Source organism: Hippoglossus hippoglossus, chromosome 22 (genome assembly GCF_009819705.1).
Source record: "Hippoglossus hippoglossus isolate fHipHip1 chromosome 22, fHipHip1.pri, whole genome shotgun sequence".
NCBI lineage: Eukaryota > Metazoa > Chordata > Actinopteri > Pleuronectiformes > Pleuronectidae > Hippoglossus > Hippoglossus hippoglossus.
The window spans coordinates 4323136-4346678 of NC_047172.1; the positions used below are offsets into that span (position 1 = coordinate 4323136).

Sequence of the window (23543 nt, forward strand, 5' to 3'; positions counted from 1 at the left end):
AACATTCATATGATAGATAGATGGATAGATGTACTATATTGAACTCAAACTGGGAAATATAAAATATAAGAAGCACCAAAATCTAGTAGAAAGAGGTATGTTCACTTTGTGTAGCTAATTTATAACATCACTTATTAATTTAAATATATAATAAGGAGTAACATTTAATAAAAAGAAAAATAGTGCCTCCCATTTATCTAGAGTAACAATAATATCTGATAATGTATGAGAGTCACTCAAATCTAGTTAATGAAAAAAAGAGGTGTGTCCTGTTTGTCGAGGGTAGAAATACATTTTGGCATCGGTTTCGAGTCAGTGGGTCACATGACACGGAAGCTATTGAAAACAATGCAGTTACCTTCTATTCAAATGGGAATTTATTGATGATCCCTAAGGGAAATTTAGTAATGGTCCCTAAAAAATCCCTTTGATCTGGAGTGAATGCGTGTCGAATAACCAATCTGAAACACACACACACACACACACACACACACACACACACACACACACACCCTGCAGGTGAGGAGACAATGGGAGGAAGCTGCAACAAATGCTTCACTGTCACATATCAGTTAAAATAATGATTTTCCCAAATGATAAAGGGTGAATGTGTCTATTCAGACTGTGAATCACACCCCTCATCTCTACCTCCCCTCCTTCCTTTCTTTCTTTCTTCCTTTTTTTCTTCCTCGTCTCCCAGCAGCATCTCTGCCAAACCGGCTGTCTCCATGACAACGCAGGCGGGGTTTGCCGTTTTCACCATCCTCTTCATCATCATCATCACAGCTCCAAACCTCCACAGCGCAACATCTCTGAGTGGAATGGAAGAAAAGGACAAGAAAGAAAATGTACGTATAGCTTCCTTTTCTTTGCTTTACACTGTGTGCATTCAATTTATTCTATGTCTATGCATAAATTAGGATTGTATTCAGAGACACCGGCAGCTCAGCCTGGTGAGACAACCCTCCGGAGGTTTACTTTGTGCAGCTGAGTCACTCATTGTTCAGGATCAGTGAAGCTATTGTTGCATGATGATGGAGCTGCAGTTGCATCCTCCTGTGATAAAGTGCCTGGTGCTGATCAGCGGCTCGGGCCTCTTCCTGTGTGACCGTGAACGTCTCTATTGTCGTGCAGGGCGAGTTCACCGGAGAGATAAAGGGAGGGATGCGGCCTTCAATGAAACTGGTTGTTATGGGAATTATTGACAAAAAACCCAAGATGTAAGTGCACACACACACTCACACATACACATGTTGTCATTCCACTATAAAAAGAGAAATATGCATCACTGATAAAGCCTGTTGCACACCCGAAGTTAGAGGATGCTAATGATAGTAAAGCTGAATATCAAAGTGTAGTAGTGTGTGTTTGGGTGCATGTACCAACCGCCCTGCCACTCTCTGCTTTGGGAAAATATCTGAGTAATAACGTCAGTGAATTTCCTGGGTGTAGATTAGTCAGTGCGTGTTCGTGGGAAAGTTTCAAATCCCATGAAATCTAAAAGTCACTCTGGAAATTCTTTGGTCGAAAATAGCTACCGGCTGTTTATCCATTTAGTCATAAATTATATCACCACAATTAAGATGTGAAAATAAACTTTTTTATGTGAAAGGACTTGTTTTTGGCCACAGAGACGTCAAGTCAGATTTATTTACGTAGCATGTTAACAACCTCAGGAAAGAAGAAAGGAAAGAAACACGAGTTTGGATTAAAAAGGAGAAAAAGTGCAATAATAGAATGAAACTATATGCAAGAGAAGAACAGTTCAAGTCTGAAGATGAAGGGAAATATGAATAATACAAATATAAACTGCACATAAGAAAGAAAGTAAGATGAAGATACATAAACTTTTCTTTCTGCTTTGTTTTACATTGTGATATTTCCTCTGTGTCCCTGATCTGTGTGCGTCTCCTCAGCATCGAGGTGACTCTGTCCAGTAAACCTCAGGACGAGGACACGGAGGCCGACGTGGGTCTGCAGCTGAACGTCAACTTCACGGACAAGGCCGTCCAACGCAACGCCCGTCTGGCGGGAAAGTGGGGTCCGTCTGAGAACACCCTGTCCTTCTTTCCTTTTGCACCTGGAGAACCCTTCAAGGTAACTTCATCTCTCACAGAGGAAGGGATTAGAACAGTGGAATAAGCTTCAACTCCTTTTGTCAACATCGCAACCAGACAAATGTTGAAATGTTTCCTGGTTTTCCTGTTGTTGCTCCAGTGGTTATCAGTGCAGGTCTTTTGTAATGTGTGAGATCTGAGAGGTGGCGTCGACACTGTCAGATTTTAATGCCTTTACTTATGTATAAAAATAAACTTAAAGTGCATCTTCTGCTTGACAGTCAGACTTGTTTTTTAAACTGTTGAATGTCATATTTGTTCCTGCATTTGTGTGTTTGTTAGCAGGATTACACAAAGCCTACAGAACAGATTGTCACACAACGTGTTGGGAGGATGTGGTATGAGTCAAGAAAGAAGTCATTACATTTTGGGGTGAATCTGGACCAGGGGGCGTATCCAGGAATTGTTATTTCCATTTTCTTGAACATTGTGGGCACTTTGCAGAATTTTCCTTGATTTCTCAAAGAATAATTCATTGATCTTGATGAAAAAAATCTGACATATGTGGGAGACTGATCTTTATGTTATCTGACCTACATCTATTTCCTGCCTGATATTTGCAGAGCAGATTTGATGGATGATGTGAAAACAAAACATGGATCAAGTCATTCAAACACGTCTCTGTAGTGCCAACAGTGGCCGAAAACTTCACAGGGCTCCTTTAAATTGTGCAAATATGTTTTGGCAATCCCCGTAATCCAAAGGCACAGATGACAAACCCATGACTTCTTATTAAGTATGAATGGGACGTCACTTGTTGATCCATCAGCTTTAAATATAGAACTAGAATGTCACCCACTGGAACGGGTTGTACCTGACCCAAACCACATCCTTCTACCAAGTTTCACAGAGACCCGTCGAGTTGTTGTTGTGTAATCTTGCTTACAAACAAACAAAACATAAACCAACACACAAACAAATGGTCGGGGGTGACAACGTAACCTCCTGTACGTTCCCTCTGACTTTTTTAGATGGAGATCGTTTGTGAGCACCAGCAGTTCCGGATCCTGGTGGACGGACAGCCTCTGTGCGGCTTCACCCACCGGATCTCCCCGCTCGCCTCCCTCACCTCCTTACGAGTCTTTGGGGATCTACAGCTCACCAAGGTGGCCTAGCTGCAGCGTCTCGCCCACAGACAGACAACATGAGGACGTCCCGGGACTGCGTTTATAAGATTAGGACTAGCGCCACCTCCTGAGTGAATAAATTGACCCACGATGGGGCTGTTGTGTTTTCCAGACAAATAGTTTATACCCCTGCCTCGTAATCCCGTGTTAAGACAAAGTGCCTTCACTAGATTACCCGTTTGAGGACTTGAAGATAGAGACGGAATGTAACACTCAACAAACTGAATGTGATTTGAACTGAATTAAGTCGTAAACAATGAGATTTAAGCGACAATATTTCCCCCTTTTTCGATGAACATTTGCACAAACCTGATGCAACGTTTGCGAGCGCCTGCATGAAGATGAATGTTTCTGGAACCAGCTGTGGCCGACTCAGTGCGGTAACAGGTGTAATAATGTATAACAGTTGCCCACGTTAGTGCATGTCAGCGAGTGTGTTTGTTTCCAGATTTCACACAGAGCTGGAAGGATTAGTCCCACTTTCTGTTCTTGTACCATTAACGTCAACTCACTTAAAGGATTTACTCACAAGCTTCTGACTCCCACTGGTTTCTGTACTTTTCTTTCACCTCCAGCACTTTTTTCAGGGGAACGTTACAAATTGACTTTACTTAACTGCAATAAATCACTTTTGTTGTTATCTTTGTTTTGGTTGTTTTTTCACTCTGTGGTCACGTAACGTCTGATTCCATTTACCCCAAAACCCACAGGACGGCCTCAAAGTTCACTTCAGGTGTTGTGTCACTCATGATTTCACTGGAACACCAACACTTGAGTCACTCAGATAAGGGGTTGGACTCATCGTGCCGAGTGGGAGAGTCTCTCTGTGATTGCAGGGAGCGGAGCGCCTGCAGCGGCACAGAAAACACAGTGAAATACGTCTCCTCAGGCTTTTCTTGTCTTGACATGTACTTCCTCTTGTCATCAGATCCTGCAGTGAAGTAAACGTTCCACATAAAACCATGTAAAAATACTCCAGCCGGGTTTTCTGCAGAGTTTACCAAGTAACATCTAAGACTTTTAAGACCTGTTTGATATCCACATAGAATTTAATCAAACATATACCAGCCAAAGTATGAAACTATGATGTAACAGCAGAACGTTAAATGTATTATCATATCATTAAACTCAAGTGCTTTACTAAATAAGTGTTAAACTGGACCAGTAAATGTACTTTGCACCATTGGTGTGGAGATTTATTAAAAAGTCAACATGGAGAAAGAATTCAATTTTTTTATTTTTAATACAGTAGAAAACACATGAAAACTTTTAACTTAAATCACAAAATCATTGCTACAGTTGTTGGACTTTTAAATACATTTAAATCCTCCTTGTACAAAGTTTTAAATATAGAATAATCCAGTTTATTTCATTTCAAATTTGTTTGGGCGGAGATTAGATCAACAGACGTGTTTTGTCATTTAAAATCACGGGCCCAGTTTGGTGCTACAGTACATTCATGGAATGTGTAATTTCAGTTTTCTTCAGCACAGATGAAAAGTCTGGTTGAAATGTTGAAATGTTGAAACGCTGAAGTCTACGTCTGCTCCCTGATGGCGTCGATCCAGTCCATCTTCTCCTGATTGGTCGGAGCCTGGATGAAGTAATGTGTGTCGCCCTGAGTGATGATTTTAAACAGGTTTCCTTGAATGTTTCCGCTCACACCTGCACAGAAGGAAAGAAAAGGACAGAATTAGATTAATCACCATGTAGGTTTTCACAAGCAAGAAAGTAGAAGGTGAGGGGAGAGATTAAGATTAAAGATAAAAAATGTAACAATATATATACAAATCTGAGTTTATCATTCTTGTACTATTCTTAGTTTTGTCATTGTCGCCACAACAAAACAGCAACGTGTGAGTTTGAACCTGTTCAGGTTCACTCACCTGAGGGAACTCCGTTATCGTTCAGAGACGACACCAGGCAGCTGCGCAGAGAGAAGCCGCCGGCCGGGCTGAGCTCATCCTGACATGTGACATCACACAGGAAGAGGATCAGACTGAAGTATAATTACTCATATTATGATTATTATGAGTATTAAGAGTAATGACATCACCAACCTGACACACAGACAAATAAAACAACTGGTTTGTTTGAACTAAAACCGTCTCTGTTCACTTTTGTCATCTCTTAAGTGTTTATTTAGGCCATGAAATCTTTTGTTCTTATCCTGATTATTTATTTGTTTTTTCTGTAAATAAAATGCACTTTTCTAAGTTTTAACCACAGGCCAAAACCATCTTTTGCCTGAAGCTGGTCCCTCATGTGAACTCACCTTCGTGGGGTCATAGTAGTGAAGGAACGCTGGTTCTGAACGCAGCACAAACAGTCGCACCTTCCAGTTCTTCCTTCGGTGTCCCTGAAGATTATCAACGTTTTAATTTGACTAATTCATTCCAACACAATGTCCAGAAATAGAAACACATCAAAACTCTTCACAGTTATGGTCCCATGTTCCAATAAAAAAAGATTTTAGCTTGTACAGTTTTATGGGTATTTAATAAAACATATACTAATACTTTATAGATCAGGTATAAGCCTGAGTTTGTAATTTCTACTTGATAATAATCCAGTTATTTATCCATTTAGTAAAAGGGTTTCTCACTTTGTAATGCGCCATCACCAAGTCATTTAATATTCATTTTTAAATCCATTTAATATAATTTTTATACATGTGTGAGCAATACTTGTTCCAACTTACAACTGGTCAAATGTGCTTTTGCTCTTTCAAGGCAACCTGAACACTGTTGTTATTAATGGTTTATAACTGATCTATTAACCCTCACTAAACAATTAATAGACCATTAATATGTAATTAGTTATAACTTGTTTTATAACTTGACACTTGTATTAATTAGGACTTCCAGCATGTTAACACAGGGCTGATGGATTGTGTGTTACCTGTTTGAGCAGATATCCTCTCTTTACCACTTGTCCACTCAGCTCCACTGCAGACATCGACGTCTCTGCCTTCACGCTGCCTCTCTTCTTCAAACTGTCGGACTGGGATCAAACACAAACCAGACGTTAACCGAGAAGAATCTGCCTCCGCACGTTAAAGCAAGAAATGGATTAACTCTGAATTCAGTGTGTAATGCAATCCAATACAGAGGAGTCAGGGGTCGGGGGTCAAACTCAGTGGTACTCACGAAGCCGTACAGCGCAGTGGAGTCGTCCATGAACTGCTGGCTGAAGCCGGCGGTGCGGAGGGCCTCCACGCTCCTTATTCCCACAGGCTGCAGGAAACCCTCCTCCTGCAGGGCCGAGGCCAGCGTCACGGCGTCCACACGGGTCCCGGCCAGCTGAATGAACACCAGCCAGTCCACCACGGCTGAACCTGCCGGCACATCACACATTTATACATGTTCACATTGTATTCTGATAGGGAATCAGACATATGGCTGACAAATAAATCCAGTACATAGATGTAAATGTGCATTGTCATTGTTTTGGAGATTTAAATATAAACGCAGTACATAGAGTACTACAGAAACTGATGTATGCGTGGAGAGAGAAAATATTTTTACATTTATATATATATATAAATAAATGACATAAAGAAGGTATAAATAGATTTGCATGAATACAAATATAACGAACTAATAGCAGAACTTAAAGAAAAGAAAATAAAGACATAAATTCAGACGTCTGTCTGTAAATCCACAGACACAGCAAGTATTTATACTGTATGTTTTTATATAATCACCAATCAAATTAAATACAGCGAACAGTTCAACTCAGTTTTTAGCTTAGTGAGGAGACAAACTGTCAAAGTACCTGTAAAAGAAATGGAAATGGAAATATAGGGACATTATACACTCATTGAGAGAGTTCCACTGTGTCACCTGAGAAGCAGTTGCTGTAGGTGCTGCCCTGCTCCACGTGGCTGCTCATCTTGATTCCACTGTGAACATCGTACATGGAGTCCAGCACTTTACTTCAAGAGAGAGAGGAGAAGCAGGATTGAAGTGTTTAGGGGTTTGAACCTGGTCATGAACACACGTGGTGAGGCAGTGGAAACACCTCAGATCAGTGGGAGAGCTCCTGGTTACGAGGTTTACCTGAGGTCTATGTTGTGTAACCGTGGAGACGCAGGCTCCTGCTGGTTCGTCACCTTCCCTCCGTCCGACGTGTGCAGCTTGTGGCCTGCAGCCGTGATGTCAGCGGCCCACTCGTCTCGCTCCTCTCGGGAACAGGCCTCCAGAAAATGACCCACCCCGTTCGCTGTCTGGAGCTTGAACACCAACTATTGAAAAACATATTTTATATAGATTTATATTCACATTACCAGTTGCACTTGTTTTTCTTTTGTCCATGTGTGAACTTTTACTTCAAACTTACACTTTTAAACATTATGTTTTGGGTTTTATCATCAGATATTAATCAAAACAGTCTTTTATGGCGTAAAATTTTGATTTTTAAAGTTGAATCAAGAATTATTTTGAATCTAGGTTTTAGAATATTCATCATGGATATTCAAATTTTCCTTTTGAGAAAATAATGGTTACGGATCAAAACACAACATGAGAGGAGATTTTCTCTGGTGAAGAGTCGGGACTTTATGGTTCTTTGAATGTGCTGAACCTGACTTATGCTTATTTCAGTTTCTATGTACTGCTGTTGGAAATCTAATTATTTATTTTATTGGGAACAAATTGTTCTCCAAAGTTGGAAGATGTTTGAACTCAGGTCCTGACAGAACATTAACCTGAGGCCACTTCCTGTCTCCTCAAGTCAGGCCTCTCCTCCAGTGTGGTTTCCACCAATTAAAACATAAACACAGGGAAACACTGAGAGGAGTTGAATGTGTGCTGAGTTAAATCTATAACTTCAGGTCAAATCTGTCTTCCTCCTGTCTGCTCTATATTATATCATGTATATCATGACTATATCCTCCTTTAGGTTTGTCTCTTGATTCTATCAAGGAAGAGACATCTGTAAATAACCATATTCAAGTGTTTAAATACCAAAAACATCACAGAGTAATTTGAATCCATAGAATTAAATAGGTGATTTTAAAAATACGTTCTCACAGAGTATGTCTACATTGTTCAAATGAAAATACTTTAAAAACCAGTTGTCTGGAATCGTTTTCTAATCTTTTGGTGTTTGAATCTGATGAAAACTCACCGGACGATTTTCGTATTCCAGATAAGGACAAGTCAGCACACAGTCCTTCAGCGGGATCTTCCCTCGCTGACACGAGTCTCTTCTACCTCCTTCGTATTTATAATACAGCAGCTTGTCTGGTTTCAACACAAACCAGCGAGCCTTCCAGTTGGGCACAAAATGACCCTGGAATTGGAGAAGACAGACCAGTTATACAATCTTTATTTTGTCTTGATCACAGTGTAAACAGGAACCTACGTTATAGACTTCTTTGATTTTATCTCAGCCCGAGAAGAAGCCGAAACTCTTTTCCACATACTTCTCTAACTCTTTGCCACACGGACTCAGTCAAATCTATATTTTACAGCATTTGTATTTGTATGTGCTTCAGAAGAATCTCTCACCCTCTTCACCAGGAATCCTTCTCTGAGAACCGTGTTGTTCGTGTCTGCATCCATGACGTCCAGCGACTGAGCTCTGCCTGTTCCTGCCTGCTCAGGTTATAAATGTGGAGTTGAGATTTTTTTTCCCCCTCAACTTAATGTGTCACACTGTTCACACCCACACACACACACACACACACACACTCTCACTCTCTCACACACACACACACACACACACACACACACACACACACACACACACACACACCTTGCTCAACATTTGAGTGGGCGACCCAGGCACTCCTGCACTTTCTGCCCGTAATCACACGAGGGTGCAGTGACTCCTTCTTCGTGGTCTCTGAGGTTTTTTTTCAGTTACACTCTTTTTACTCCACACACACACAACACATTCGCCGTCATTTTCAGCATGAGAAGAATCCACATCCTGCAGGAAACAGCCTCCGACCGTAGAGCTTCATTCTTTTTTTTATCCCATTTTGATGAAAAACTGTCAGCTGGTGCTCGACCACTTCTTTGTTCATGTTAATTCCTGCAAAGTGCACACATTGAACCTGCTGAATGAGAATCCTGGGGCTGCTGAGCATGAAAGAGGATTGTTACTCAGACTCCTGCCTCTGTAACCACATGTGGTCCTGCACAGCTTATTTATTAATTCCTTCTTTTCCTGGTTCTTGCATGAGAAAGAAAAAGGAGAGTCTGTCCGTGGACTCCAGTGTCCTCTCGTGTGTTTCATATATGTAGTATGTTAAAGTTATCTTGTGTGTCTTTTATCTACATGCTTGTGTTGCCTTAATTTGTCATAAATAGCACTTTGGCTCAACTCCTATTGTTTTTAATGAGCTGTATAAATAAATGTTGACTCTCAACCTCCACTGATTCACACTTAGTCATTTGATTTACTCTCCTGAAAGAAGGTTGCGTCACCTTAAAGTTAAAAAATAATAGTGATTAGAATAATTACATCTTTAGAGTTGATGTCATTGTGTTTACATCATCACCACCAGGAAATATAAAACGGAGGTGGTTAAACTTGATTATGACCCATGAACCAGGAACCACATTTGATGGGCCTGTGTGACTCACAGTTACACAGTCATGTCTCACTGGGTCACTTGAATCAAACTGAGTCATACATGTTCATATCATAAAGGCACCAAGCAAGTAAGAACAAGTAAAAGTGTCTGCTGTGAAAAAGGCCTTTTGTTATTTCTACAGCTAAGTCTTCACGATAATCTTTTCTCCTCTCTAGGTCTGAAAATATGAACTTTTAACAAGAGAAAATTACTGTAAATGACTAAGTTACTCAAGTTAAAAGCTCATATCTTAACTTGAGTTGAATTCCTGCAGGTTTCCTCTATGTTGCCTCCAAAATGCAGCAGGAGAAAGACGGGATAGATGATCCTCCTCAAAGGAATCTGTATAAAAACCTTCATGCATGAATCTCTTCTGCATTCTTCAAGGTAAACTTATAAACTGCCCAAGCTGCTATGATGTTGATGTTAGTTTTGTGCAGATACAGTACATTCATTAACTGTATCTGTCTGTCTGCTAGTTGGCAGGATTTTGCAAAAACTGCTGGACGGACCACCATGAAACTTGCTGACAGGATGTGATAAAGGTCAGAGAAGAACCCATTAGATGTGGAGCAGATCAGAATCAGGGGACAGAACGTTTCATCACTTCCAACATAGTGAGAAAGGTCATTTTTCAACATTTTCCTTGATTTCTCAGATGATAAATTGTTGTTGTACACACATAGATTGTTGAAAGAAATCTGGCATATTTAGGGGACTGATATTTATGAGTGAAATTCTCACATATCAAAGACGTTTCAGCCATAAAACTCCATGAGTTCGATTATATAAACATTCCAGTACTTGCAGGACTTGAGAGACGATTTCTGAAAAGATTACATTTCTGTCAGCAAGTTTGAATTTGTCTCAGAGGATCGTATGACATCATATAAACCTTTATTGTGGATTAAACCCAGTTAAGGATCTTCCATGTGATGGGACCCCTGGATCTCCCCCCCCCCCCCCCCCCCCCACTGTGTCTCCACAGTGAGGAAACCTGCACACGGAGGCATGTGCTCATTAGACAACTGGAATGTGTTGCAGTTTCATTTGGGCAAACAGCCAAACGAGTGTCAGGAGGAGAATCTGTTGAACACATAGAGGAAACAATAACCCCCCGAATCCTGTTTGTGCGACTCAAGCACCTTCGCTGAGCTGAAGTCAAACAAACTCCTCGGAGCTGAGAGCCCAGCGATAAGTGGAGTCACAGGCGAAGGTGTGTCTGGAATGCCCTCTGTGTAACATTAACCATAAATCAAACATTAATTACGTCAAAGGAGAGATGATGGTTTTTCGGCACGGCAGGATGTGGAGGCCTCTGACGCAGATCAGCTCACGTGGAGAGCCCGGTTGTCCTGGTTACACACACTTAAAATGCAAACACTCGCTGGACTTTTCTTGGTCCACAGACTTATTGTTCGCTGGGCGTGTGTTTGCGTGAGTCCACGTCTACAGCTGGTTACACGGAGCATGTGGTTACTTTCATTCTTCATGAGGCTGAAATGGAGACAGGAATCCGTCTGGGATGATACAGCTGAGGGGCTTTTAATCACAAACACAACAAACTTTCCTTCCTTTGGGCTCAAAAGTGATGATTTGAAAACCTAGGATGGTTTAAAGTTTTGTTTTATATGTCACAACATGGACACGTCGAAAAGAAATAAAACTCCACACTTTCTAAAATTGCTGCAGCTCATTTTTGGGGGGATTTTCTACGATATATAACTTATATATGTGTATTCCATGGTTATTGCTGGGTAGTTGAGGATGAGATTGCCCGTATAGAGCATCAGATTGTCTTTTAAATGAAAGGTGAAATGGAAAAACAAGATGTTTGCCTTGAGATTTCTCATTCTGTGGCCTCTTGAATAAAGAGGGACATGGTGACACAGTGGTTTATGGTTTGTTGACCCACTTTACAAGTCCTGCACACTGGCTGTATTGGGTACTTATTGCTGAAGAAGACCGTGGCCTGGTTTCCCTCCACGTGCTACAAATGAAGAACTGAAGAATCTCCATGTGTCCTACATGGTCACATTTAAATGATTAAATAAATGTGCCATTGTCTCGTTTGCTAGATTCTGCTGAAAAACAAAGACACTTAAAGAATCTACTTCTTTAAATAAACACACACAGACTCACTTCATATTATACCTACTTTAATTGTCAATGTTTAACATTAAATACATACAAAATTAAAGTGCTTTATATAAAAGGCGTACAGCTACGTTTTGGTACATCTGCTGCAGTGTTGCACAGTAACATGACGTCCTATAAAGTTACGATCTACCTCACCTCGTAGAGAACTCAAGGATGAGTCTGCTGATTTTCTATGTTTTCTGTATTTGTCAGTGAATCCCATGAAAAGACCAAAACCAAGAGTGAATCGATCAGAGAGCGTTGAGCTGCTGAGCTCACGTGTTCCTTTATTATAAAGAAAGTGGGAAAAACAAGTCGTTATCTTTTGTTTGAGTCGAAATTTGAATTAGTTCAGCCCAGTGTTTACTCCCATTGAAGTTAAATTGACCTGAAGACTAGATCCTCCAGATATTTGACTCACTTTTAAAGATTATGTGGAAACGACTGGATGAGAAAATCAAAAAGAAACACACTAGTGATGGTTTGGGTCTTTTTCTGGGTTTGTTGACAATAAGAAAACACAGAATTGGCAGATTGATCCTTTCAGAGGAGTTTTATACGTGAAGTTTTTAATTACAGTACGTTTTGCTTTATCGTCACTTTCTCTGTAAACTGTCCTTCCAGCCAAAAGTGATGTAGCCTTCACTAGAAATGTGTGTGACTTACAAAACACAGCAATATGTACAGCTCAATTAATGTTAGTGAAGCAAAGGTTCTATTGTTGTTTTAGAAATATTATATTCTGCACAAAAAACCTCATGAAAAACTTTGTTCTAAACCTCTAATTACAAACAATCACCTGCAGCACCTCCATGGAAACCTGTTCTCCCAGTGCCCTCTGAGCACGTCCAGTATTTTACAGTCTGGTCCATCTGAGTCAACTGTGTGTCAGCGACTGTGGCCGCTCGACCGGAGCAGCAAGCAGATGCAGCCTGACCCGAGAGCATCCACAATACGTAAAGAGGAAGTCAGAGGAAGAGGTTCAGGAAGTGCTCAGCCGGTGCCACGCTGTCACCACTTTCTCCGGGTGAGCCATCATGTCCTTCCACCGCTCCACGGCCTCTGGTACAGGGCTGTCGAGTCCCAGCTGGAACTGAGAGGAACAACCGCAAGATCGTCTCACTTCAAAACTTCTGCAAACCTTTTTATCGAGTTGATCTCACAACATGTTTCAAAAGGAAGAAATCACAGAATCATCCTCTTGGAAAATAAATGTGAATTAACAATGAATAATACACGTTCCTACTCAGTTCTAAATACTCAGGGATACTGACTTTCCTGAGTCAGCACCTTTGCTTCTGCGGTTACACCACATTTTATCTAAAATCACATAAGAAAACTGAAAGTGAACCATGATGTTTTCAACATGTTGCTTTAAAGCTGATATTTCTTAATTTGTGCCGATGTTCAAAATGTTAACATCCTCACATTATAACACTGGAAAGTAAGAAGAAGTAAGTTATTTGTTTTCCAACCTTTTAATTAAAGTTTTTAAAACAGTTTTAACCTAAACCTTGTACACAAATACTTTATAAGTTACAGATTTACGAGAAATTGATTTACTGACTGTATTTTACAATCAAACTAATAAAAAAGTGACTTATTTTATTGATCTCAACAATAAATGAGAGTAAAACAAACGTATAAGAAGTCCTCCTGTAACACGCGGCGTCAGGGGAGCTCACCTGTCCGAGACACTGTTTCCTCCTGACCGAGCTGCGGCTGTAGAGTTTGACCGTCAGCGAGCAGGCGTCGTCCAACGTGGACAGTTGGAAGTGAAAGGTCTCCGCCCACTTACACTGGCCCCCTGAGGCCTTCATCACCCGGGTCTTCTTCTTCATCAGCACCTGCCCCTGGTGGTGCATCTCGGCCTTGACGAAAAAGGCTTCAGACGAACAGAGGAGAGTTAGTCACAGTCAGCGGGGACACAACAGCCACTCGTTCAGACACCAGCTCCCATCACACCTACCTTGTGTGAGCGGCGAGGAGGACGCTGGGAGGTTCTGGGCAGCGAGGATCTGGAGCTGGATGCGACCGTTGACCGGCTGGAAGCAGGTGGTGAGATGCAGCTCAGAGTGACAGACCTGAAACAGCGTGTTCAGTTACATCTTTCATGTGCAGTTCAGATTTCATACACAAATACATACAAGTACATTTCTACAGTTTTTTTATTTTCTCTAAATAAAAGATTGATTAGAACCTGGCCGATGGATTTTTGGCGCCTGGTGGCGACACCGATATTTGGGAAGTATATCCGTCAATAAACATATTGAAAAGGAATAAACATATTTCTAAGTGGTCACTGAGCAAAGAAGTTAACAGCATCAAGAAAACATTCTTTCAGCTACTGGCCTCCAGAGTGTGAAACCACAATGCCAACAAATGTATTTATATATTAAATATTTATATATTTATGATATATTATGAATATTGGACTTTCCCAACAGCCACAGTTGTAATCGTCTGCTTTGTGCTAATCAGCAAATGCTACGACTGGAAATTCCATCCATTATCTGTACTGCTTATCCTGTTCAGGGTCGCGGGGGGGGGGGAGAACAAATACAAGCTGACATTTAGAGGCGGGGGTGCACCCTGGAGAGGTGGCCAGTCCATCACAGGACTGACATGTAGAGACAAACAACCCTTCACAGTCAAGTTGGCGCAGGGGTACCTGGAGAAAACTGGGAAAAACATGCCAACTCCTCACAGAAAGACTCCGGTCAAACTGGGATTCGAACCAGGAACTTTCTTACTGTGACCTTCTGGAAATGATACCTTCTAAATATCAGTATGTTAATTTAAACAGTCCCCCCTCACAGAGCTGCGAGCCCAGCTGACTCCTCTGCTTCTTTCCAAAATGCTGTTGATATTTTTCATTCTACAGACACTGAAGGTCTTTGGCCCCCGAGGACCTCCACTGAGCCGTCGTGATTTGGACACTTTGGCTCTTTTGTGTCCACCAGCTGGTGTGAAATCACCGACTGGATGAAGCCGTCCCCTCTGATAATCGATGGATGACTCACCGTCTGCACTTCACATCACACAGTCACTGGCCAGACGGCTGCCCATTTATCAGCAGAGCCACTCTCTGGTTTGAGGTTTGACCCACTTTCCAGCTCTTACGTTTCCAGAATCCGCTCTCTCTGGTTTCCTCCCTCCAATAAAGAGCCCGTTTCCCAATTGCTCCTGATAATGAATTCCCTTTCTCTTTCTCCTGTGGTTATGCAACAACACAAAGTTTGGCTCTGCTTCAATCTTGCCCAGAAAGTACGGCGGGCCTGTTGGCTGCAGTCCATCTCGGGGACAGTTTTATGAGGCACACACTGCGTTTTGTTCGTGCACAACAGGCTCATAAAAGACAGCAGCCAACAGAGGAAATGGTGAAGAGAATAAGTAGTAAAAGTTTGGAATATTCCCACACAGGGTTTTTTCCTCTTGGCCTCAACAGCTGGACAGTGGGAAACACATCAGCTGCTGCAGAATATATGAGGTCAAGTCACGAGCAGCCATTACGGAGGTCGGACATCGAACCGGGAACTAATTACTAAGGTTGGTTGGTTCAGTGTGAGTCAGTGAACATTATTCATTTTCTTATTTTCAGTTGTTACGTTGCTCTCTGCATTTTAAAGATGAACCTCCATCATCAACAGTTAACAACTGTAGACTATAAATAAAGATCGACAACAACATGAGCTTTCCAAAAAGTGAAGTCCCCCTGGTGGCTGGCTGCAGTATAGGCCATAAACCCAGCCTCCTCCATGTTAGTAGATGGGACATGTAGCAGACTGAAAAGTTAAATTAGACATCAAATTGGATGGATTCTGTCATTTTAGATAGTTCTTATCACACTGAGGTTTGCTTAAGTGCTTCTTGTAAGTTTGGTTTGAATTAGATATCTGATGAAATTAAATGGAGTGACACATGATTGACAGCTGAGTCAAGCGTTTGTATCAGTGTCACTGGTCTAAGAGGCCGTATCAGACTTAACGACAGACACCGGACATCAGAGCCACGTTTGCCGACTCGTAAAGTAAACACTCACCGAGGATTTGGACGGAGAGTTGAGGTCGAGCCAGTGGTCCGTCTCCTGAGGACCGAGCTGCCGCAGGGAGAGGACACATTCTGCCGCCGTGCGTTTCTTGGGGTTGTGCGTCTGCAAACGCAGAACTAACGCACTGCAGCGCAACTGCTGGAGATGAAGCGCAAACACAAACGTCTCCATGAAAGACACGTCCTGAAGAGGAGAAGGAAAGTAAAGATTAAACTGTTTCTACCTTAAGTCTCTCAGGGATGAAAAATCAACCTGCAAAGGAAAAGTTTATTTCATTTTATTCTAAGAATGGAAATGAGTTGATAGCAAGTAGAGTCTTTCAGGGGTCAAATTGGGATTGTAAAGTTACATTTAATACAATTTTAAATATAATCATAATCATATTCTTTAATTTAAGAGTTTATAACCTGTGTTAGAATTAGACTTTTGATCATAAACAAACAGAAAGTCAACCTTCAGGTATCTTACAGAACGTCTCTGTATTTCAAACCCCGTTACCTGGCTGTACTCCTTCACTGAGCTCTTGAACTGAATGGGTTTGGGGATGGTGATGATCCCTTTAAATCCAAACTTGGGTGATTCTGCTCCATCCGGCTGAAGGTTGAGGTCCGAACACTGGTAAGAAAAGAAGAATGAGAAGAAGTGAGTGGAAGCAGGTCAAAGGCTAAAGTACAGAACAAACTTTTCAAAAGAGAATCAAATACAAAAAAAACAAAGAATCCAGAACAACAAGATTTCAGTCATTGGTGCAAATACTTTCCACATAACTTGGATTTTATAACTTGGGTCTGGGCAAAGGAGCAGATCCAGAAAAACATTTTCACTTATATTTCAATATAGTGGGTGTTTGTTCTTTTTCACATTTTCACTCATTTCACAGGGAATCGTTCATGGAACTTGATGAAAGAAATCAGGGTGCGACCAGCAAAATGAACCGTAACCAAAACTCTAACCTTGGGTGGGAAGCTGGTGCCCCCTATTTCATCTATGCTCCCATTCCTTGAGGGATAAGAGCACGGCCCTGCACCTTAGATGCTCAACACGTACACACTGTCTGTGTTTCCCTCTGACTGAACTCTCCCTGTCTCAGCTGCACTGTGTTTTCATCAGGACACTTTTAAAAGTCAACCTTTTCCTTCCGAAGCGTCCGAGCCAAACTTAATAGAGCAACGAGAGGAGCGCACAGAGACAGAGGCCCCATTGAGGAGAGTCACAGAGGAGCACAATGGAGGTTCTTGTGCCTTCTGTGCTCCCCCCATCATCTGGGAGTGTAACCGTACCTGCACCAGCGTGATCCACACCTGCTCCAGAGCCTCCTGGTAGCTGAGTCGCACGCAAACCTTCCCCAGCTCCCGCTCATCCCCAGACAGGGTGAAGGAGTCTGAATCCAGGAGACAGAACAATAACAAACTATTCAATATAGTGTTATTATTTATGATGTGTTATTATATATGATATGAAGTCAATGAGAGGATGTGAGGGAAGTTCAAAAGGCTTCAAAGTGTCTTTCCACAGACTGATTCTTCATGTTCTACGTCATAAACGTGGCTGTTTTTCATGGCAGTGCAGGACCTTCAAAAAAACAACTTTATCTTCATACAAATGATTTATTTAATATCATAACAAGCTGATATCCCCTTATTGAACAACACAATCTTTAACAATTGTAACAATGGCAGTGATTAGTGTGTCTGCTCTTTTATGTTTGCACAATGCCGAGTGGTTTTAATCCGACTTAGTCTGAAAACAGGGAGGTAAGAGCTAAGATCTTGTTTCTTTTTCTCCCTCATCAACAATAGTCGGGGCCGGTCCACAAAGTAGATCCAGAACTGAAAGTGTTGTGCAGATAACGTGGAGATAAATGTGTGTCTCAGTTACCCAGGCTGCCTTCAATGGAGCCCATCACTGAAGACGTGCTGCTGACGACACTGGAGACCGAGTCGAAACGCTGCAGAGCAAACAAAGCAAAACACACATTTAAAACTTTATAATTTTAACGGAAGTTGTATCTAAACTCACTCGTTCACCCCTCCCCACCGCCTGTTTTCACAATGCATTGTGGGATATATCAAACTCAGAGAATCACCAGAGTCAGTGTGATTCATCCTCTTCAGACCATGAATGTCTTCACAGTACATCAAACAGTATTTATATTGCAAATATAGCGAAATAGTGGAAAAACCAACACCGAGCCTCCTCCTCCCTGTTCCCTGTCGAGACAGCAGGTTATTTCTTTATTGGTAAATCTATTGCCAGGCTGCTGTGACTTTTATGTTTTCATCACTTGCTACTGTTTGCTCGTAGCGGTGCCAAGCTAAACATTTGAACTAATTGAACTGAAACTTGTAAACCCTCTGCATGTGACATCAGCAGAGGTGAAGGTGGAAACGCAGCATATCCGTGTTGTCTCAAACATACAAAATGTTCATGTTCATCCCAGTGAGGCCCCGGAATGAGACGTTTTGGTATTGTCTGTGGTTCTGGGTGAGAGATGTTTGATTGATCGCTTCACGCACACGTCCTCGGCCATTCGTGTCAGTTGATATTGAGATGTTGACAAACGGCACCACATCCTTTATGTGACAAAGAAACACGCCCCGACTCTGTCATTCTTTTCTTTAGGGTGATTAAATAGCTCTCGGCCGGAGACAATCAACAGGTCCCGATCAGAGAGGCTGGATCTGAATCATTCAGATCCAGCCTCTCTTCAGTCAAATTTAAGGAAGATATATACGAAAACCCAAATAAGACAAGTTGTACGATTTATATAATTTATATAACAGAAAGTCGAGAGACACTGTCTAAAAAGCATCATTCCATCAAACTTAGACCAGTTGATAAAATAAAAAAAGTTATTTTTCTTTTTTTAAGATGATACAATTAATGAAATAAAACTTTCTTTATAAAAGGTTTATACTTTTTCTTTAAAAATTTAGTGTAAAATTTAGGTGAAATTGATTTATTGGCAGAAATTGAATATGAAATAATCCTAGTGATGTTTTCACTCGTGTGTTTTAACTAAAATGTACGACTTGTTGTTTCTTTACCCTAGAATGGGTCTTTTATATTTAAATACTTTATATTTAAATACTTTATATTTACGGAGGCCGACATGTTTTTCACACTCAAAACACCTTTTGAGTTTTTATGACGACTGAAGGTTTCCACAGGTTCTCTGTCATGTTTGGAAGGTGATGAGGGAGGTGTTCAGCTGCAACATGCACCTTCACCACTAGATGTCACTAGATTCCACACACAGAACCTTTAAAGCAATAGCTAAACAATTTATGAAAAATATTTATTTGCAGAGAATTCAAATAGAAGATTGACGCCATGCTGGTACCTGTATGGTCAATTTGAAGCTACAGCCAGTAGCAAGTTAGCTTAGCTTGTGGTGCGTTCCATTAAACCTCAGAGCTCGGAATAACCGACCCAACCCCGATTTCGAAATCCAAGATGGCCCCTCCGTATATCAACAGAAGTGGACGCTGTAGTTTTAACTGTTTATTAGCACTTGTCTTATACAATTTTTTGTACACACGGTACTGTCCAATTACAATGTCAGCCCCAAAAAAATCTATCAATCAAATGTACCATGATTATTTCAAGTTTTCAAGGTTTTTTTCTATCCATAGAGAAATCAAGATTAATTCAAACGTCACTACTTTCAGATGTTGGCCACCTCCATTCTGTTTCAACACCTCAAATCAAAGTACCTGCTTGTTTGGCCCGTCGGCAATTTTCCACCACGCTGCCGGGGACAGTGGAAACTGTAAAACTATATTTAGTCTCGGTTGACACAGGGTGAGAAACGCTGTGTGAACACAGATTAGATAGAGAGCGCTCTCACCTGTATGTGACTCTGAGGACTGGACAGATCAAACATGGAGCTGCTCAGACGCTGCTGGACGCACGGCTTCAGACTCACACCTGGGGGGGGGGGACCACCAGTTTAATAAAGTCCATTCATTTGTAATCACACGTCCGTCTGTGGTCGTCTGTTATCACATCGGGGACACGTGTTATTTCTCATCCTTGCATTTACAGCACTTTTCCCTCAACAGCTGCAAAGATACTGTATCGAGACTCACAGTTATATAATGATAAACAAACACATGACGTTTTACTGACGTACACGTGTGTAAACTGAATGATTATATATTTAGCATCTCAAATGTACAACTTAATGTTATCATAGACTCTTTTAATAAGTATATGTATGTAAATGTGCAGGTGATTGATTTTTAACTGGCAAAAAATGTACTTTTACTTTCAATATATGAAATATTTGTGACTACTTATCTATTCTTTTAATGCATTATTGTCTAAGCAATGAATACCATTTATTTTGAGTGTTCCTTATCCCCCCGTGCTGAGTACGTTTCTGCACAAAAGTCTATTTCTTTACTTATTTTGGGGGATTGTTCTGCAGAAATGATTTTGTATAAAGCTCTGGTGACTGTGTGCAGAAGGTCGGGGCTACCTGGGCTTGGAGGACCGCAGTTTTTGCGGCGGGTCGATCCGGGGGAGATGTACTCGGCCATCTGACCCCGATGGAAGCTGGACTCTGGGCTGTAGGCGTAGAGGCTGGAGCCCAACAGCTCTGCCTTCCTCTCTGCGTACGTGCAGCGAGCGGAGCCTGCAGACAAAGAGCAGGGCTGCAGGTGAGGAGGCCTCCATTTGGACCAGATTCCTCTTTCCAGCCAGTGAACTGAAACACTATTAATTTAAAACAGGATGTCCTGGTCCGTTCAGATTATACCTCAGTAACCACTGAGGTGATTTTAATGAACTAACGAGGTATCTTGGTAACTGTGAGTCTTCAGCGCTCGGGTTGGTTCAGGTGGAGGAAACGTGTCAACCTTAACCTTAACTCACCCTGTTTGAGGTGAACACGTGTCACACATGTTATTCAAACCCTAGATGAACTAATGATAAATGTTCAGTAATTACATGTGATAATTACAAGTGTCTTTATTGTGCACCACTTTAGGGAATCATCTACACACATAATCATCCAATCTGTTAGCGGACAAAGCCAACAGAGGCCTAATGGCTCGATAAATTTAATCAAACAGCGCTAACAAAGGACAACAGAACATAAACTGAGTAGTTTCTCTCCCTTAAACCAAACCGTGACTTAAAACTGAAATAAAAATGAACAAATACCGAAAATAACTATGAAACATTCACTCAGCAGAGCGCATACCTCCACCACTGCAATTCAGTCAAGCTGCTGCAAATTTCACACAGTTTTCATAGATATTAGTTTCCTAAATATGCATAAAGATCCGTTCATGACTCCTGGGGAAAAGGGTGAATATGTCGAAAAACATCGTATCTTGCAATGTTAAAATAAGTGAAAAGAAAATCCTGGATCGGCAAACTAAACTCAAAGGGTTCTTCCCAACAAATATCCTTCTATTGAGTGGGGTGAAAACACAACCACCTTGACGGAGGTGTTGAGTTAACAAACGCAACAACAACAAAAAAAGGGACATCCAGTCTCCTCTGGGAAAGTGTTCACTTCCTCCACCTCCACCTCCACCTGCATCTCCCCTGACCTCTACAGTCTCAAAACCTTGAAGGTGAACTTCTCACGTTTGGTTTTTCTGATTGAATGAATTTTAAAAAGTAGCAGTGACACATTGTGCAGTGAGCGTGTTCAGAGACAATTAGATGTAGATGTATTTACCAACCCAACCTTTAAGTCAACACGAACACATAAGACCGGTTTCGAAATGGTTGCTCACCGCAGCCTGTTTGCCGACATGATAATATAATAATCTTAATGGTAGTCGAGCTCTCTGCAGTCGGTACGTACTCTGCGGCCCGGACTGTAGAGCGGGGAAGCGGGAGCCTCTGGGCTGGACGTAGGAGGCCTTGAAGGTCGGCAGGACAAACGGCACGTCCCTGCCGTTGGGGGGCAGCTTGGACAGGAGGTAATCTGCTGTGACCCCCCTCCTCACCTCCTCTGGTTCGTGTCCTGAGGTCAGTGCCTTGATGGGAGGCATCTTCAGTCTGATCACTTGGAAACGGAGAAAAGTTCACGATCAGAAACACAAACAGTCTGTGAGAGATGCAGCCGTGCAGAACATCTGCTTACCTTGGGTCTCATAGTCGCCCTTCTGCTTCAGGAAGTTCTTGCAGCAGTTTTTCATGCACTCCATGGCTGCAGCTAGAAATAGTTCAACATTGCACTTTGGTCAAACTTGTGTATTGGTATAAAAACATCAAAATTCTATATTTTTTTATTCCAAACATCAGTAAAGCCCCAAATATGATCTGAGATAATCCCACACAATCTCCCAATTTGGTCACTGCCACCCAAAGTATTCATTTCATACAATCCCAAGCTTTCTTCCTTCGGTGCCTTTAATTGTTATAGAAACCAAAGTCAATTAACTTAACCCCAAAATGCATTCATGTGTCCAGATTCCCAAAATTTGATAAAGTGGCATAAAAATGTTTTTAATGTTTTGATCCCCAAATTTTAAAAGTCACTGAAATCCTCCAAAAACGTATATAAACAAAGAATGAAATTGAAATGATGTCATTAAAAACTTGACAACATTGCTCAGTTTAGATATTGAATCCCCAAAACTTTGGATTTAAGATATAAACACACTTTTGACCTTCATATACTTGCTTTCGTTTCAGGCCTATGAAGGAATTCACTTCAGTGTAAACGAGCCACATTCACAAAACAGGAAACAGCAGCTTCATTACCTCTACGTAGAAAAAGCTTAAACAATAGTAAAGTTACCTCTGCAATGTTTTTCAGGGAGAGCAGATCGAGTGTGTACATCCAGTGTTGTTCATTCTCACAGGCCGAGTGAGGAGAAATGCCTCCGAGCTCAGGTTTACTGAGCACTTCACTCACAGGTCTCCTTCTCTCTCTCTCTCCCTCTCCCTCTCTCCCTCTCTCTCTCCCTCCCTCCCTGTTCCTTTCTTCTCCTCTCTCACTGCTCGACTCTCTAATTCCCGGACAAACACTTTGTGAGCTTCCTTCCCCGAACAGACCGTGACAGCACCACTCTGGGTTTGGAGTTTTGGTCACCACTTACAATCACTGCATTTATTAAATTTTCCCTCTTGCTTGATCAATATCCCAGCAGGCTGCGTTGGACTGGTGGGAACTTGACCACCACCCAGGTCAGCACATCTTTATTAACTGACCTGGTTTATTGACGAGTTCTTGTTTGAGTGATACTGATGGTAATAAAACATCTATTCAGTGAGGACCTTTATTGGGTGTTGACACACAAAGATCCTTAATTATCAGGGTCCCAGATATTTTATAGTTTTCCAAAAACTCCCACAATCGTAAAATTCCAAAAACCCCCTCAAAATGTATTCATCTAACTAAATAAATCCCACGTTCTGATTTCCCCAGTTCCAAAAAACGGTTTAGTGCTTCTAAATGAGTTGATATAATCCCATCATGTATTCAACTCATCTGCAAAACCCAAATCTGTCATTTGATATGACTCAAAAAATGTTTGTTTACATAAACTTGAATT

The 23543-nt window shown here is 41.4% G+C and overlaps 3 protein-coding genes across 4 annotated transcripts; 1 reads left to right on the forward strand and 2 right to left on the reverse strand.

Annotated features, from left to right (window-relative positions):
* The first annotated feature begins 696 nt into the window (after nt 1-696).
* Nucleotides 697-3884, forward strand: si:ch211-10a23.2 (uncharacterized protein LOC567812 homolog). The gene is made up of 4 exons (XM_034576956.1): nt 697-848; nt 1135-1220; nt 1917-2097; nt 3089-3884. The coding sequence occupies exons 1-4, from the start codon at nt 729-731 to the stop codon at nt 3230-3232; spliced, it is 531 nt and encodes a 176-aa protein (XP_034432847.1). The 5' UTR covers nt 697-728; the 3' UTR covers nt 3233-3884.
* A 690-nt stretch (nt 3885-4574) lies between these two features.
* plek2 (pleckstrin 2) lies at nt 4575-8898 on the reverse strand. Its single transcript, XM_034576955.1, has 9 exons — nt 8758-8898; nt 8375-8539; nt 7306-7490; nt 7090-7181; nt 6394-6581; nt 6146-6247; nt 5520-5603; nt 5131-5209; nt 4575-4909 (listed from the first exon to the last, which is right to left on the reverse strand). The coding sequence occupies exons 1-9, from the start codon at nt 8809-8811 to the stop codon at nt 4782-4784; spliced, it is 1077 nt and encodes a 358-aa protein (XP_034432846.1). The 5' UTR covers nt 8812-8898; the 3' UTR covers nt 4575-4781.
* Nucleotides 8899-12367: 3469 nt separating this feature from the next.
* On the reverse strand, nt 12368-22924 carry LOC117756455 (tandem C2 domains nuclear protein). Of its 2 annotated transcripts, none has more exons than XM_034576981.1 (12): nt 22787-22924; nt 22127-22198; nt 21845-22048; nt 20504-20659; nt 19871-19950; nt 17899-17968; nt 17301-17401; nt 16519-16635; nt 16012-16203; nt 13939-14053; nt 13655-13854; nt 12368-13062 (listed from the first exon to the last, which is right to left on the reverse strand). In XM_034576981.1, the coding sequence occupies exons 2-12, from the start codon at nt 22188-22190 to the stop codon at nt 12952-12954; spliced, it is 1410 nt and encodes a 469-aa protein (XP_034432872.1). In that variant the 5' UTR covers nt 22191-22198; nt 22787-22924; the 3' UTR covers nt 12368-12951. The 2 variants fall into 2 exon arrangements, with proteins under 2 accessions (XP_034432872.1, XP_034432873.1); XM_034576982.1 differs by having other exon boundaries at nt 22127-22203; nt 22784-22922.
* Between the last annotated feature and the right edge of the window lie 619 nt (nt 22925-23543).